This window comes from Miscanthus floridulus, chromosome 7 (genome assembly GCF_019320115.1).
Source record: "Miscanthus floridulus cultivar M001 chromosome 7, ASM1932011v1, whole genome shotgun sequence".
Classification (NCBI taxonomy): Eukaryota; Viridiplantae; Streptophyta; class Magnoliopsida; order Poales; family Poaceae; genus Miscanthus; species Miscanthus floridulus.
The window spans coordinates 125,395,571-125,412,201 of NC_089586.1; the positions used below are offsets into that span (position 1 = coordinate 125,395,571).

The 16,631-nt window shown below is 46.9% G+C and overlaps 1 protein-coding gene across 1 annotated transcript; it reads left to right on the top strand.

Moving 5' to 3' along the window:
* The first annotated feature begins 661 nt into the window (after nucleotides 1-661).
* On the top strand, nucleotides 662-15,539 carry LOC136467862 (isoleucine--tRNA ligase, chloroplastic/mitochondrial-like). Its single transcript, XM_066466660.1, has 22 exons — nucleotides 662-865; nucleotides 998-1,157; nucleotides 1,913-2,067; nucleotides 2,156-2,257; nucleotides 2,339-2,408; nucleotides 2,541-2,653; nucleotides 2,866-2,934; nucleotides 3,240-3,347; nucleotides 3,822-3,966; nucleotides 4,480-4,711; nucleotides 4,807-5,093; nucleotides 5,180-5,316; nucleotides 5,636-5,783; nucleotides 6,192-6,323; nucleotides 6,779-6,907; nucleotides 12,597-12,724; nucleotides 12,792-12,956; nucleotides 13,252-13,377; nucleotides 13,819-13,892; nucleotides 14,013-14,262; nucleotides 14,631-14,810; nucleotides 14,888-15,539. The coding sequence occupies exons 1-22, from the start codon at nucleotides 842-844 to the stop codon at nucleotides 15,128-15,130; spliced, it is 3,177 nt and encodes a 1,058-aa protein (XP_066322757.1). The 5' UTR covers nucleotides 662-841; the 3' UTR covers nucleotides 15,131-15,539.
* Nucleotides 15,540-16,631: the final 1,092 nt, after the last annotated feature.

Sequence of the window (16,631 nt, forward strand, 5' to 3'; positions counted from 1 at the left end):
TCAATGGCACAAACGTGCACGGCTTCCGTCGTTTTTAGGGGGCACGCACGTACATGCACGGGTAGCTTCTGCGTAATTTGAGTTCAACATTTGCACGTTTTGTAGTTGCCTATATACTTTGTTTTGGGAAGTAAGAACTAGTTCGTCGCAGTTTCTTTCTCGGAAATCACTCATACTTCCCCGGCCTTTGTAACAATAATAAAAAAAAAGAGAAACGGGAAACTGGTAAATCCCTGTTTCAAAACGAATGAGGAAGAAATACCCGTTGGGACGTCGTCCCCGCGGATGGAGTATTTTTTTAAAAAAACGAATGAGGAAAACTTTGTGCAAAAAAAAAGGAAAAGCCCACACGCCGCTGTCAGCCTTCGAGAGGCCGCCGTAACAGCCCATCCGCAGGCTCACAAACCGAGCAGCTTTCGCTGCCAGTCTACCAGCCCATCAAGTTTGGCCCAAAATGACATGGACAGGCCCGTGGGCCAGAAGCATGGGTGGTGGATTCGACAAGTGTTCCCAGCCCAGCCGGTGAGGGTTTCATCCTCACTGGATAACGGGCCCCACAAGACGCCACGACAGCCGGCCCCACTCCGCAGCCTCTCTGCTGCTGGTGGGCCCAGCGTTACGGCGCGCAAGCCTCCGCCTCCGCCCTCCCTTCTCCGGCCACCCTCGCTTCTCCGTCCCTAGTCCCTCGGCAACCCCCTTATCCCCCGCTGCCCGTGCCCGGTAGCCGGCACTAGGCCACCACCATTCCCCGCTCCGTACAAAACCGCCTCGCCGCCGACAGGGCGGGTCCCGCCCCCGCACCTCCGCCTTCTCCCTCCCTCGCGGTCGCGGCTGGCGCCGAATGGACGCCGCCTCATGCTGCCGCGTAAGCGCCGCCCCGGACTCCTTCCGTTCTAGGAGAACCTAATAGAGCGAGGCTTGACTTACTTATACCCGCTGCTTCTCCTCCCCCTGCTCTCTCTCTCTCTCTCTCTCTCTCTCTCTCTCTCTCTCGCAGGTCTTCTCCACGCAGCGGTGTCGCTTCCCGCTCCGCAGGCTGGCGGCGCCGCCGTGGCCGCAGCCGTTCTGCACCGAGTCCAGCGGCGGCCTCGCCGCCCCGTCGAACTCCAAGCGGAGGTTCAGGGGCCCCGTCATGGCCGCAAAGAAGGCCGCGGAGGGTCAGCCCCGCCGCTCTCACGTTATTTTTGTTCTGCCATTGCTGTTTAGAACTTCATCTCTGGTGAAGGTTTGTTTGGCCAGGGTTTTGGATGAGGAATCGATGCCCGTTTCTATGGTATTGCGGTACTTTTGAAGTTTAATTGGAACGGAGTAGCCGAATTTAGGGTAAAGTTTTGACGTAGGTGCTTTGAGCGTTCTGTGCTTGCGGTAATTTGCTGAAGGCATTTTCCGTTTTTGTTTTTTGGCTGTGAAGCTTGGGATTGGTGAGGTTCTGTGAGATGAATTTGCCAATTTGATTTAGATGATCAGGAGTTGACATAGACAATTGGGCTAGGGATTTGGTCACATTGTGATCTATGTCATCCAGATGAGTAGTTCTTCTATTTAGTCAGTTTACATTGAAAGATGTTATAACTGTGACAACTTTTGCAACTATCATGGCTTTGTTTATTTCGAAATCTATTCATATTTGACTCATTTCTTCATAGCTAGCATTGTCTCGGTGAACATAGATATTAGATAGTAAACTACTGTTATTTATTAGTTTAAGCAAGCACCTTCATCACTGGGCGTTTTTTCCATATGTCATTGCTTGCTTATCCCCATAAACTTGATCTGATTTGTTTCAAATAAAAAAAAAAACAAAGCAGTTTGTTGATAATTGACAGTTTGAGCTCTGCTCTGGCAATCAGTCCTTCTTCCATTGTCAGAAACAAAGTATTAGAGTTGAGTTTGGCTTGTTTGCTCTTGCTAGGTGCAAAACAAGAGGATGGAAAATATAAGCACACTGTGGATCTTCCGAAAACAACATTTGGGCTGAGAGCGAATTCTGTACAACGGGAGCCAGAGCTCCAAAAGTTATGGGATGAGAATCAGGTTCTGAAAAGGGTATCTGAAAGGAACACTGGGGTGAGTCAATATCTTCAAGTACATACCTGAAATTTAATAGATCTGTTAATCTGATTTAATTGCTTGTTCTGTTTGGATGATTGATTAGCCTGCATTTGTTCTCCACGATGGCCCTCCGTATGCTAATGGTGATCTTCACATGGGCCATGCGCTCAATAAAATCCTCAAAGATTTTATAAATCGCTACAAGGTATTAACTGCTGTTCATATGACTGTTGCTCGGTTAGTGTTTCAGAATCACAGCTTTGCTTATGCTTTTTTCTGTATGCAGCTGCTTCAGAATCATAAAGTGTCCTTTGTTCCTGGTTGGGATTGCCACGGCCTTCCAATAGAACTAAAAGGCAAGTTCATTTGTACAAAGATCTATATAAGTTCATCTAGTTATGCTCATTTATTAGATTTGGTGGAGTAACAGCTGCAAACTTTTGTGCATACATGAGACTGACCAAGTAATTGCTAATTATTTTCTGCAGTTTTGAAGTCAATGGATAAGGAAACTTTGAGTGCTCTTACACCCATAAAATTAAGGCAAAAGGCTGCAAAATTTGCTAAAGCAACAGTCGATGCACAAATGAAATCTTTCAAGGTAGTCCTTTCATCCCTTAAATTTTTTTAATAGCAAGTTGATCTAACTTGTCAGCAGATGCTATCTGTTTTGGTGATGTTTTATCGTGTGTTTGCAGTTTTCTAAACAGAAGCCAAATTCATGTTGTGGCTCTTGTTCTGTTGATCGATGCAAGCCTTTCATTTTTTAGCCTTTTGTATCGTGTAATTAAGCAATAAGTCTACTGTTTGCAGCGGTATGGTGTATGGGCCGATTGGGACAACCCTTACCTAACTCTGTCACCCGAATATGAAGCTGCTCAGGTTTTCTATCTGCTACCTGCTTTTACAGAATATGGCAATGATATTAATGTGTATTTGACATAAATGAGAACTTGGAGGTCTGACATTACTCGAGTTTTCTTTTCCGTATCTCTTATCTTCTGGACAACATTAGATTAGTGCATTTAATTTTCTTTCTTTAAATCTATTTGTGTGGCCAGCAAATATGCATCGACAGTATGGTGTACTGTAAATTTTATGTTCTGATGATGAGCATGTTCCATTGCAATTAGAACATCTTACAGAACAAAAGTAATTACATTTTCTTATCCATTTTGTTATGCTAGTTGGAAGTGTTTGGTCAAATGGTTATGAAAGGATATATCTATAGAGGACGGAAGCCTGTCCATTGGAGTCCATCATCACGTACAGCTTTGGCAGAAGCTGAACTGGAGGTATGCATGGAATACACTATTGTAATTTGTCGAATACATAGGAAAAATGCTTAACTGTTCTGATTCTGTCATTGTAAGTGTGCTTCCTGAGGGTGGATATTTCTGGTAATATTTGTTTAAACCAAGGAAACAGAACATTGAAGCTCTTTCGGTTAATAAGTTGCATAGCTCTGTTCCAATTTGTAGAAAAAGAGACATTTGATTAATATAGTGACACCGTGAAGTTGAAATTGAGTTTGTTTGGATAGTGGGAATTCGGATTCAAATCCTAATATTTGTAGAACAGATCCCCTCTTCCGATCGCATCCTAAATCTGCATGTCTCTTGTTTGTGGATAAAATGGAAAGTAATTACCTAAGCATTCTTTTCTTGTTGTATATTTGATACTCTTGAAGAACATATGACATGCACTGTGTTGGTAAATCTGTCCATAGTTTTTGCTTCCTCATATATGTCCCTTTTATCCTTCTCCAGTATTCCGAAAATCACATTTCCAGAAGCATATATGCCGCATTCAAGATTACCAATCCATCTAAATCTGGGATGCTAGACGAATTTCTTCCAAATGTATCTTTGGCCATATGGACCACCACTCCATGGACAATTCCGGCTAATGCTGGTGAGGTGATGCCTTGTTTGCTTTATTTTAAGGGAAACATCCAGTGAGAGACACCTTTTAAATAAGATATCATGAGAGCTACCTCAAGTTATCTTTGAAATTTAAACTTGTTGCTAGCTGAAAATAGAGTATTCAGCGTGCATGTATTTGTTTGTATATGGAAAAACATGAGATTTAACTATCAAAGGAGTAAATGGCATAGCTCTTAACTGTTTAAGTTTTCCCCATGTGAAGTTTGTTCTATTCAGTTCGACAAACAATATCTCTATCTACAATTTTGTGTAGTAAACTAGTAAAATGCACAAAAGATGGATATATCATATGGAAACTAATTGCATGGGAACTTGTAAGTATGATTGATCTGCTTATCCTGCTACTGAAACAAACATGCTCGTTGTGCAACGTTGCAGTTAGATCTGCCTGTCTGCTAACTTTTATCTGTTGTATTCCTTTGATTAAATATTTAGGAAATATAATAACTTGTCTAAAATTGTCTCTACCTTCCTTTACCAGCCGTTGCTGTGAACCCGGAGCTTACTTATGCAGTAGCTGAGGTACAGTCTGTATTTGAAAGTGAGTCAACATCTGGTGGTAAACAAAGAAAAGTTGGAAATATATTGAGTTCTGAGAAAGGAAAATTGTTCGTTATTGTGGCTTCTGATCTTGTCACAAATCTTGAGTCCAAATGGGGAGTGAAGCTTGTAGTCCACAAATCATTTCCCGGATCTGCCTTGGAGCACTGCAGGTTTGTTTTTTGTGTTGCACCTCTCAATAATGGTTGCTCAGCTTTTATTTAAACCATCTATATGTGCTTATTCATGCCATGCTTGGTGCCTTCAGGTATGCCCATCCTGTGAATGGCAATGAATGTTCCGTCGTTCTAGGAGGAGATTACATTACAACTGAATCGGGCACTGGCCTTGTTCATACTGCCCCTGGCCATGGCCAGGAAGACTACATAACAGGTTTGAAGTATCGGCTTCCTATTATTTCTCCCGTGGACGATGAAGGGAACTTCACAGCTGAAGCTGGACAGTTCAGTGGTTTGTCTGTCCTGGGGGCTGGCAATACTGCAGTTGTGAAGTATCTGGATGAACAGTATTCACTCATTTTAGAAGAGCCATACAGTTAGTAACTTGACGATAGTCTTCATGTTCTTTTGTTTCCAATTTTATCATAGAAGTTTGACTGATTAGTTTCACTTGGTTGTCAGAACACAAGTACCCCTATGACTGGAGATCTAAAGAACCAACTATATTCCGAGCAACTGAGCAGTGGTTTGCATCTGTGGATGGTTTCCGTAATGCTGCAATGGATGCAATCAGACGAGTAACTTGGGTTCCTTCTCAGGTATTTAAGTTGGGTTCTCTCTTTTTTTTTTTAAGTTGTCAGTTCATGTTTGATGCCAGATCCTGAAATTATTTTCCTTATTTATGTCCACTGGTCTTGAATTATGTCTTCTGAGTGTAAGTGATTGTTTGATCCCATTTACTGTGACCAAGTAATTGCATTTTTGGCACTATGTAATATTTTTTAGTTATTTTTCCTTTTTAAACCCTCTGCCAATCTGCAATGATTAAATACTACTGCTTGTTACTTCTATTGCTGCTATCTTGTGTTGTTTGATATAAGAAGACCATGTTTCATGACTTTGGTTTGATGTTCCCAGGCGCAAAACAGGATTGTTGCCATGACCTCTAGCCGTTCTGATTGGTGTATTTCACGTCAGAGAACTTGGGGTGTTCCTGTTCCAGTTTTTTACCATGTGGACTCACAGGAACCTCTTATAACTGAAGAAACTATTGAACACATCAAGGGTATATCTGTCTATTTCTTGCATTTCTTTGCGATATTTCTGTTGTGGTTGGAACATCATCACTGCCAAAGCAGTTGCATGCCCAAAAGTCTTGTTTGCTGGTGTCTGAGGAGGGTACCAAGTTTTAGGCAGTAACCCTGTAAGAGCTTTTATGAGCAAACCATTAACTGAATGATGTGTTATCTTTCAGTCTCAGAACCATTTTGCTGCATCCTTAGAAAGTTCAATTGACATGTCCATCCATTATGGGACGACTGTTATGAGATTTGTAGTTCTCTACATTATTATAGAACAACCCAATGTTTGGCAGGCTTATATTTCAAGTGCTGGATATAGTTTGGTTCTTTTGGGGAAAGAATTCTGTGTTATTTTCTTGTGCTCGAATAAATATATGTTGCATTTTGTGCAGCTATTGTATTGAAGAAAGGTAGCGATGCATGGTGGTATATGACAACTGAGGAACTTCTTCCAGATAGATATCGGGACAAAGCATCTGAATATCGCAAGGGAACTGATACAATGGATGTTTGGTTTGACTCTGGTACATTGTTTTCATTATTCCTCTACTGAAATGTATAGCTCAGTGATATGTTTTTCCAATGGACAGAATTAATTTTGTCGGGGAATTATGATGATACAGTAATGCTGTAGAAGTATTTTTAGTGGTCATTTAGTACTATAGTTTTCATATGTCCAGTTTTGGTTGTGTGATAACATATTGAATATTGTTGGTCAAATTATGTAAATTTTGGTTTGATATAAATTTGGAAACATGAAATAGAAAAGATTGGAGGGAATTTTTTTCTTTGACTTGAATCTATCTTTTTTTCTATATATCCTGAAAATTGAGCTGAAGTGTCAAAGTGATGTTGCTATCTTGTACATTGATGGTTGATGCTGCTTTTGTACTTTTTACTGCATCAATCCTCTGAGTTCTACAATCATCTCTCATCAGAAATTGATTTTTATATATATCTATATCTTTCCTTGATTCAGGCTCTTCATGGGCAGCTGTTTTAGCAAAAAGGGACGGTCTTAGTTTTCCTGCGGATATTTATCTTGAAGGTTCAGATCAACATCGTGGATGGTTCCAGAGCTCATTGTTGACTAGCATTGCTACTACAGGTATTTGTGTTCTTTTTTTAGTTTTAAAAGTTATTTTCTTGTCATTGTTTTCTGATTCCTCCATGGTTATATCTTTTCCTACAAACAATTTCCATGCCTTTTCAATTTCATGTTCTTGTTTTTTTTATTTAAACATTTTCTATGTAGAAGTGTGGAAAGCCTGCCACCCATATTGTTTGCTTTTCTATGATATGTTTGTAGTGTGAAATAATAATAGCCTTTTTCTCTAACTCTTTTTTTTCCATCTAAAGTTCCATTTGTCTAAATGTTATAGACGCCTTTGTAGGGCGTCAGTATAGGCGCCGGCCCAGTCCCAGCCGTGGCTAAGGGGCTCGGCTGATTAAGTTAGGAGAGGAAAGAGAGGATATTTAGGAAATCTATTTTGGTTTGTTAGGAGTGCACCTATTATATAAAGGGCACTTAGAGATTGTAATATATCTTATCGAAGAAGGAATAAACCTCCCAAGGTGGGCGGGTTACCTTCGACGGTGGCTGCGAGCGCTTCTGCCGCTGCCGCCGGTGAACCTCCCGCTGCACCACTTCCTCGATATCCTTTGCGCTCCAATTCTCAATCCAGCCTTCTACTCCACTCCCCCCTGCGATCTCCCCATCGTACCCGTCCACGCCGTAACAATTTGGTATCAGAGACCTTCACGGGTGCATCGATCACCATGTCCGGCACCCAAGATCCTGCGGCCATGGATGCCAAATTGGATCGCATCTTGGGTCAGCTCACCACCATCACCAATCGCCTCAACTCCCATGACCAGCAGCTGGCGCGCATCGAGTCTGGCAAGGCCGATGCCGGCAAGGGCGCTGCCATGGATGATGCTGTGGGTGGCAGGGATGACATCCGCGCCGGCAGAGACAACACCCGCGAAGGCGGTGATGCTCATGACGACGACATGGATCCGAACCGCGCCTGGGAGGAATCTGTGCGCTGACTCTGCGCGATCGCGAGCGGTTCCTGGACCCGCGCGATCGTTTTGGTCATCGCGAGCCGGGTCGCATCGATCGCGACTCTGTGGCCGACTACGGACGCAACTACGGGCGCGACAGTGACTTCGAGCGCGGCCCCTACGCGCGTGACCGGGGCGGCTACGACCGTGACCGCGGTCGTGATTTCGTCCGCGATTTCTACGGCTTCGACCGGGACAGGGGCGGCCGGGAATTCGATCGCGGAGGCCGCGACTACCGTCTCTTCGACCACGGCGACCGTCATCAAGGCAACGTCGAAGGCCGCCAGGAGCCTCATCGCCCACCCAAAATTCCGTTTCCCAGCTTCAATGGAGAGGCGGATCCCTTGAATTGGCTCAATAAGTGTGACAACTACTTCCGCGGGCATCGTGTGCCAGAGGATGAGAAGGTGTGGATGGCGTCATTGCATCTGGATGGCATCGCAGCCGAGTGGTACTATCAGATGGAGCGCGACTTTGGGATGGTCTCTTGGCCACGCTTCGTCGAGTTCGTCAACCTTCGCTTCGGGCCACCCATCCGCACCAACTCTGTTGGCGAGATCAAGGCCCTGGTCCGCACGGGCACCGTGGAGGACTCGCGGCGCTTCCTCGCACTGCTCTCGCGTTGCGACAACCTCTCCACGCGGACGACCATTGATCTCTACACCGGTGGCTTGGAACAGCCGCTCGCTGCTGATGTGGAAATGCAGCACCCTGTCAATCTGCAGCAGGCCATGAGCTTAGCGCGGGCCTATGAACAGCGGCAAGAGCAGGCCTCCATTGTTAACAGCTCGGCACCACCGAAGTCATCCACTCGCCGCGCCTTGGCTTCGACCAGCGCTACGGGCTCTGCTGCTGGTCTGCAGGACGGCAAGCCAGAAGGGACACGTTCTCGCTTTCGTCGTCTGACACCGGCCGAGATGCAAGAGAAGAGGCAGAACGGGCAGTGCTATTTCTGCCCGGAACCATACTCCAAGGATCACAAGTGTGCGGCCAAGGGCGTCTTCCTCATGGAGCTTGAGGAAGGTGAGGAGGACCCGCTCGGCGACGACATCTCAAACTTGGAGATCTCCCTACACGCGTTGACTGGCCTCGGCCATGCTATCTCTATGATGTTACAGGTGACGATCGCGGGTGTTCCACTCAAAGCGTTGGTTGATATCGGCAGCACGCACACCTTCATCCATACGGAGGTGGCCGCTCGCCTGGGCTTGCCAGTCTCGTCACGTGATGGGCTGTCCGTGTTGGTCGCGAATGGTGATCGTGTCCGCAGCCCCGGCGTGTGCCTTGCCACGGAGGTTCTCATCTACGAGGAACCCTTCTCCATCGACTGTGTCGCCCTCGACTTGGGCGGCTTTGACTTGGTTCTCGGTGTTCAGTGGCTGCGCTCTTTGGGGCCCATCGTTTGGGACTTCGACGCCCTCTCGATGGCCTTTTGGTACCGAGGGCGTGCTCACAGGTGGACTGGCCTGGGCAGCAAGGCGTTGGCTGCCCATGCTATCGCCGATCCCCGAACTATATTGGAGGAGCTGCTGCTGTCCTATGCAGACATCTTCGAGGAGCCGCGCGGGCTGCCTCCAAGCCAACGCCATGACCACCGTATTCACCTCGTCCCTGGTTCCCCACCGGTGGCTGTGCGGCCCTACCGCTACCCACAGCTCCTCAAGGACGAGATTGAGCGGCAGTGCGATGATATGTTGTAGCAAGGGATCATCCGGGAGTCGACTTCGCCGTTCTCCTCCCCGGTGCTCCTCGTTCGCAAGCAAGATGCCAGTTGGCGCTTCTGCGTCGACTTTCGCGCTCTTAACGACAGCACCATCAAGGACAAGTTTCCTATTCCAATGGTTGATGAACTCCTTGACGAGTTGAAGGGTCTCGTTTCTTCACCAAGATCGATCTTCGTAGCGGGTATCACCAGGTGCGCATGCACCCGGACAACATTGCCAAGACCGTGTTCCGGACGCATCGCGGTCATTTCGAGTTCCTCGTCATGCCCTTTGGTCTCACCAACGCGCCTGCCACCTTCCAAGCACTTATGAATGGTATTTTGAAGTCATATATCCGTCGTTTCGTGCTTGTATTTTTTTTTGACATTTTGATCTTCAGTTCGACGGCAGAGCACTTGCAGCATGTGCGGACTGTGCTGCAGCAGATGCGCGTGCACCATCTCTTCGCCAAGCGCTCCAAATGTTTCTTTGACGAACTCTCGGTCGGCTACCTGGGCCACATCATTTCGGCCGCGGGAGTTGCTATGGATCCAACGAAGATCGAGGCGATGGAAGCTTGGCCGTGGCCGATGACAGCTCGCGCCCTCCGCTGGTTTCTCGGCCTCACAGGATATTATAGGAAGTTCATCGCAGGCTATGGTGGTGTGGCTGCGCCCCTCACGACGCTTCTCAAGCGTGAGGCGTTTTCCTGGACACCTGCAGCAGAGGAGGCCTTCCTGTCGCTCAAGAGGGCGTTGACGTCCGCCCCTCTACTTCAACTGCCTGACTTCGACAAGCGCTTCATCGTTGACTGTGACGCGTCAGGGGCTGGTTTTGGTGCAGTCCTCCACCAAGGAGATGGTGTGGTGGCCTTGTTCAGCCGCGCTGTGGCGCCCCACCATGCCAAGCTTCCGGTCTATGAGCGGGAGTTGATTGGTCTCGTCGAGGCAGTTCGCCATTGGCGGCCTTATCTCTGGGGCCGTGCCTTTACTGTGAGGACGGATCATTGGAGCCTGAAGTTTATTCTCGACCAGCGCCTAACGACGATACCGCAGCACACTTGGGTCACCAAGTTATTCGGATATGACCTCTCAGTTGAGTACAGACCAGGGAAGCTGAACACGGTGGCAGCCACCTTATCATGCCGTGATATGGACTCCAGTACTGTCGCTGCATGTGCACTCTCCGGGCCTTCGTTCGCCATCTATGATGTCCTGCGCGCTGAGATTCAGCGTGACTCTCAGGCCCAGGAACTCTAGGCGTAGATCATTGCTGGCACCGCGCCTGACGGCTGGACGATGGTGGACGGTCTGCTGTTGTACCAAGGACGTCCCTTCGTTCCTGATGAATCGCCGCTCTGGCCGCAACTATTGCGTGAGGCTCACACTGCCGGTCATGAAGGCTCGCAGAAGATACTCCACAGGCTGCGTGCATCCTTCTACAACCGACGCGCGCATAGGCTGGTTCGAGACTTTGTCAAAGGCTGCGCTGTTTGTCAGCGTAATAAAACCGAACACCTGCATCCCGCTGGTCTTCTTCAGCCACTTCCTATTCCTGAACATGTGGAGCGACATCGCCATGGACTTTGTTGAGGGCTTTCCGCGTGTGGGCGGCAAGTCCGTGATTCTTACTGTGGTTGATCGCTTCTCCAAAATGGCGCATTTCATCGCCCTGAGTCACCCCTACTCAGCTAGCTCCGTCGCTCGTGCCTTCTTCGACAACATGTTCTATTGAGTGATCGGGATACTGTTTTCACTAGCAATTTTTGGGAGGAGCTTTTCAAGCTGGCTGGTGTGACCTTACTACGCAGTTCCGCATTTCATCCACAGACAGATGGGCAATCTGAGGTCACTAATCGTATCATAGTTATGTACCTGCGTTGTTTAGTAGGGGATCGGCCTCGTTCTTGGTTGCAGTGGCTTCCTTGGGCGGAATTCTGTTATAATACTTCCTACCATTCTGCCCTGCGCGCTACACCGTTTGAGGTAGTGTATGGCCGGTCTCCACCGTCGATGGTTTCCTATCTTCCTGGGTCGGCTCGGGTGGCTGCTGTTGATCGCCAACTTCGTGACCGTGATGAGTTCCTGCTGGACATTCGTGATCGTTTGGTATTGGCTCAGGACACTATGCGGGAGATCCATGACAAGAAGCGCCGGTTTGTGCAGTTTGCTGTAGGTGACTGGGTGCTGCTCCGCCTTCATCAGCGCACAGCTGTTGGTATTACTATGGCGGCCTCCTCCAAGCTAGGGCCGCGGTTCTTTGGACCCTATCAGATTGTTGAGCGCATGGGCGCCGTGGCTTATCGTCTGCGTCTTCCGTCGAAGGCTCGTATTCATGATGTCTTTCATGTGGCGCTGCTGAAGAAGTATGAAGGGGACCCTCCAGAAGCCATTGTTCCTCTTCCATCCACGCTTCATGGGCGTGTCATTCCTACTCCGGCTGCAGTGGTGCGTGCTCGCTTGAACCGGGGTCGCTGGCAACTCCTTGTTCATTGGGAAGGGCGGACTGCAGCTGATTCTACTTGGGAAGATATTGATGACTTCAAGGAGCGCTATCCAGCATTCCAGCTCGCGGACGAGCTGTTTGTTGGGGAGTTGGGGAGGAGGGAAGTGTTATAGACGCCTTTGTAGGGCGTCAGTATAGGCGCCAGCCCAGGCCCAGCCGTGGCTAAGGGGCTCGGCTGATTAAGTTAGGAGAGGAAAGGGATGATATTTAGGAAATCTATATTTAGGAAATCTATTTTGGTTTGTTAGGAGTGCACCTATTATATAAAGGGCACTTAGAGATTGTAATAGATCTTACCGAAGAAGGAATAAACCTCCCAAGGTGGGCGGGTTACCTTCGACGGTGGCTGCGAGCGCTTCTGCCACTGCCGCCGGCGAACCTCCCGCTGCACCACTTCCTCGATATCCTTTGCGCTCCAATTCTCAATCCAGCCTTCTACTCCACTCCCCCCTGCGATCTCCCCATCGTACCCGTCCACGCCGTAACACTAAACTATTCTTCAATTTTTCCATGAGAAAACAGGGAAGGCTCCCTACTCCAGTGTTATTACACATGGATTTGTACTGGATGAAAAGGGTTTCAAAATGAGTAAATCAGATGGCAATGTAGTGGACCCAGAGAAAATCATTGTTGGTGGCAAAAACCAAAGGGTATGTTCCTGAAAGAACTTTTTTGCTTTTGCTTACGCAGAATGAAATGTTCATTGGTCATGTGCAGGAAGAACCTGGCTATGGAGCAGATGTTCTCCGTCTATGGGTTTCTAGTGTTGATTACTCTACCGATGTGTTGATTGGTCCACAAATCTTGCGCCAGATGTCTGACATGTATAGAAAACTACGAGGCACGATGCGATTTCTGCTGTCGAATCTCCATGATTGGAAGGTATGTCCATGTGGTCAAACACATCTCTTCATTTTGTTTTCTGATAAGTGATAACGATGTGCCAAAAGCATGAATGGAATGAGTGAGCTAGATCTATATGTTAAGGAATATATTGCTTGGATCAGGGAATTATCTCAGTAGATGTTTCCTTAGCTGATGATATTCTAAAATGTCCTTTGGATTAGTATTTCATAACTGTTACTTTTGTCTTTTCTTTTGTTTCTTTTACCTCCATTTCAATGAACATCTCTTTTCCTATAAAATCATGTTTGTTTCTCTATGTTTCTTTTTATAGCCGGATAATTCTGTGCCCTACAATGACCTGCCAAAAATTGACAAGTATGCACTTTTCCAACTGGAGACTGTCATGGCTTCCATGAAGGATAGTTATGAAAGTTACCAATTCTATAAAGTATATCAGGTATGTCTACATTTTGTTTGTCTGTGCCAATTTCACATATTTGACTTATTCTTCCTTCTACTTTTTCCTTTCTTTGAACTTTACATTGTAACGAGTATGTGTACATGTGCATTCTCATGCATGCAGTCTGTGTTTGGGATAGGGTTTCATTGGGTTTATTTTAGACGGGCTTCTGGTAAACAGAAAGTATGCTTGTTGATCACATAGTTTTTGCTTGAAAGTGGCAATATGTTGTTCAATAAACTCCCTGGCCTTTTGAATCTGTGGGTTTCTGTAGCTTTCTTAACTTTCTAGTCATAAGCACATGACATGATACTATGTTGTGTGTTTGATGGTACTGACTTAATATACTCCTAATTCCTCTGTTACTTGATCAGGATGCTCTAATTTACATATGTTTTATGCTTTTACATTACTGACTTCTTATCCTCCATGTCTCAGACGCTTCAAAGATTTGCTACTGTTGGTTTGTCCAATTTCTATTTGGATGTTGCAAAGGATCGGCTTTATGTTGGGTATGGCTTTTTCTCTCATACGGAGTATTCCTGATTTTATTCTATTGGATCAAAATCTTAGCTATTGTCGTTTTATAATATGGATTCAGAATTTTGATGATTCAATTTCTGTCCTATCAGAGGCCGATTTAGCTTCACAAGGAAAAGCTGTCAGACTGTCCTCATGGCACATCTGCTCTACCTTGTTAGGGCCATTTCCCCGATTATGCCTCACCTAGCTGAGGATGTCTGGCAGAACCTACCCTTTCAATACACCTTGCAGGATGGATCCCTTGCAAACTTTGTTTTTGACCTGAAATGGCCAGAAAAGAATGAAGAATGGCTCTCATCCCCGAAGGATGATGTTGATTTCCTGGGTGTTATCCTGGAGGTACTTAAGTTTTTGCATCAAGTTTTTGCCCTCAAAAAATGGAAAGAAAGAAGTGGCTCTATTGTCTTTCCACAAATATGGTTCATTCTATATATAAGGCTTCATATTCTATAGCATTAGAAATCTGTACTTCCTAGAGGTTAAACAAACAGGCAGGCAAAGAAAAAAAAATTGACTTGACCATAATAAACCTCTTGTGATGTGAAATGTCAGCATTTCTACTAAATTTGCTGATCATACACTAGGTGTGTTGTCCAATCTTGAATTCATGATAACTCCTTTTATTGGTATATTTCAGTTGCGCACTTGGTTATCTTCAAAATTGATTCTTTATTATGTAAATTGTAAAATTATGTTGGTATATGCAGCTGAGGTCAGAGGTTAACAAAATTTTGGAGAATGCTCGCACTGGAAAGTTGATTGGTTCGAGCTTAGATGCGAAGGTTTATGTCCATACCGAAAGTTCAGATACACTATTAAAGCTGAAGGAGCTATCTTCTGCATCTAATGACGCAGACGCTCTGCATCGCCTCTTCATTACATCTCAGGTCAGACATGCTTTTCAAAACGACCATCTTGCACTATCTACACATAATATGCTTAACGTTTCCTTCATTTTCTGCAGGTGGATGTTCTTCCAATCCTAAATGAAGAAATTACATCATCTGTACCATACACAGGAAAGTTCAGTAACCCACGCACTGGAGACATATGGATTGGTGTGACTCGTGCGGATGGTGCAAAGTGTGAGAGGTGTTGGAATTACACCCAAGACGTTGGATCTTTCCATGACCATCCTACTCTTTGTGGTCGGTGTTATGGTGTCATTGATTTGCAGCCACAACCTGCCGCCGCAGCTGTCAGTTGAAAGGAGTGATGTCAACATACCCTATTGAACCGTCTCTTTTCTGAGGATCATTTGGTGGAATTCATTCTTTTGGAGAGAGCTTAAACGCTACCATGCACTTGGGGGCAAAAGACGTATAGGTGTGTGGCAAGTAGCCTGGAACTCCAGAGTTTTGCATGCAGCAAGTTGTACTTTAGATTGTTGAATTAATACATAGGTCACTCTGCGGTCAGCTTGGGAAACCGCTTTTCCATACTACTTGGGGAGGGAGCTTGTTTGGAATAATTTTGTACACAAAACTCCTGGCCTGTAAATCAATTTTGGAAAACCGTATCAGGGGGCGAATCCATGTACTAATGTAGTAACAACAATGTTACTCATGCAAATCCCAAGATATGATGACAAAACCAACATTGTGATCTCTCCTTTCCATTCTGTGTTGAAAAAACAGCTCGAACCACTTGCTTGTGCTCACCTGTTTTCTTTCATGATCGTCATGAAGCAAAGCATTTGCTTATCCCATCAATTCTGGCAGAGCTGGCAATGTGCTTGTGAAGGAAATTTCTTGTTGATTGTTTAAGGGCCTGGAATACAGGAATTTCACAAGACTAGGAAGTTTATTTCATTGAGGATCAGCTTATATATGCCATGTTGCCCTTTTACACCAAGAGTAAACGGTAATGCTCCAATTAAGACGTCTGGAACGGATGGATGATTCACTCCGCTCGCTCCGCACCCAGTCCCTTGCTGTCTTCTCCCCTCCATGCTCGTGCCCCACGTCTACCTTGACGTGTGGCCATGGCTGCCTCCCTGGTCGGCGGCGGCGCACTCCCCCACCCCGACGTCCTCCTCTCCCACCCCGGTGGCCTCCTCCCCCACCCTAGCGGCGCCCTTCCCCTCACCCCGGTTATAAATGTCCATGCAGCCCGCGGCACGGCGGCCCGACACAAAGCCCACAATTTTGGCCCAGCCCAAGCACGACACGGCCCGATGATCAGCGGGCCTGGGTCGAGGGAGCAGGTCGTGCCTAGGTCGCTGCTTAGGCCCGTGGGCTGGCACGGCCTGGCCCGGCCTTCAACGGTCGGCCCGGCAGCGGCCCGGCCTCCCCCCCCTCGCCCAGTCCCCTACTCCCCTCCTCCCCAAGGCCCAGCGTGAAGCGGCCCAACGGCTCCCCGCCTCCCCCCTCATATATAAGCGGCATGCTGCGGCGCCCTCTCCCTCACCCCGAACCCTAGTTCATTTCACCCATGATCCACCGCACCGCTCTCATCTCGCCTCGCGCCCTCGCCTCCTCAACTCCGGTGAGGTGACCTCGACGATCCGCCTGCTATCGGCGAGCAGCTCCCTACTCCTCCTACCTGATCCCCCCCCTCTCCTCCTCTTCCTTCTCCCTATCCCTATCTCCCCTCTAGATCTCGGTGATTATGTGAGTTCGTGTCCCCGTCTATCCCTCCTTCGTCACTCGCCGTCCTTCTAACCGGTGGTCGTCTTCTCTAGGTGGCCCTCGTCTTCTTTAGCACCG

What these genes read in the sequence shown, in the direction of transcription:
- LOC136467862 (XM_066466660.1), top strand. Translation starts at nt 842, where the DNA reads ATGGACGCCGCCTCATGCTGCCGC. An exon ending in CATTTTAGAAGAGCCATACA is followed by an intron (nt 5,094 to 5,179) that starts GTTAGTAACTTG and finishes CTTGGTTGTCAG; the next exon opens with AACACAAGTACCCCTATGAC. An exon ending in GACTAGCATTGCTACTACAG is followed by an intron (nt 6,908 to 12,596) that starts GTATTTGTGTTC and finishes ATGAGAAAACAG; the next exon opens with GGAAGGCTCCCTACTCCAGT.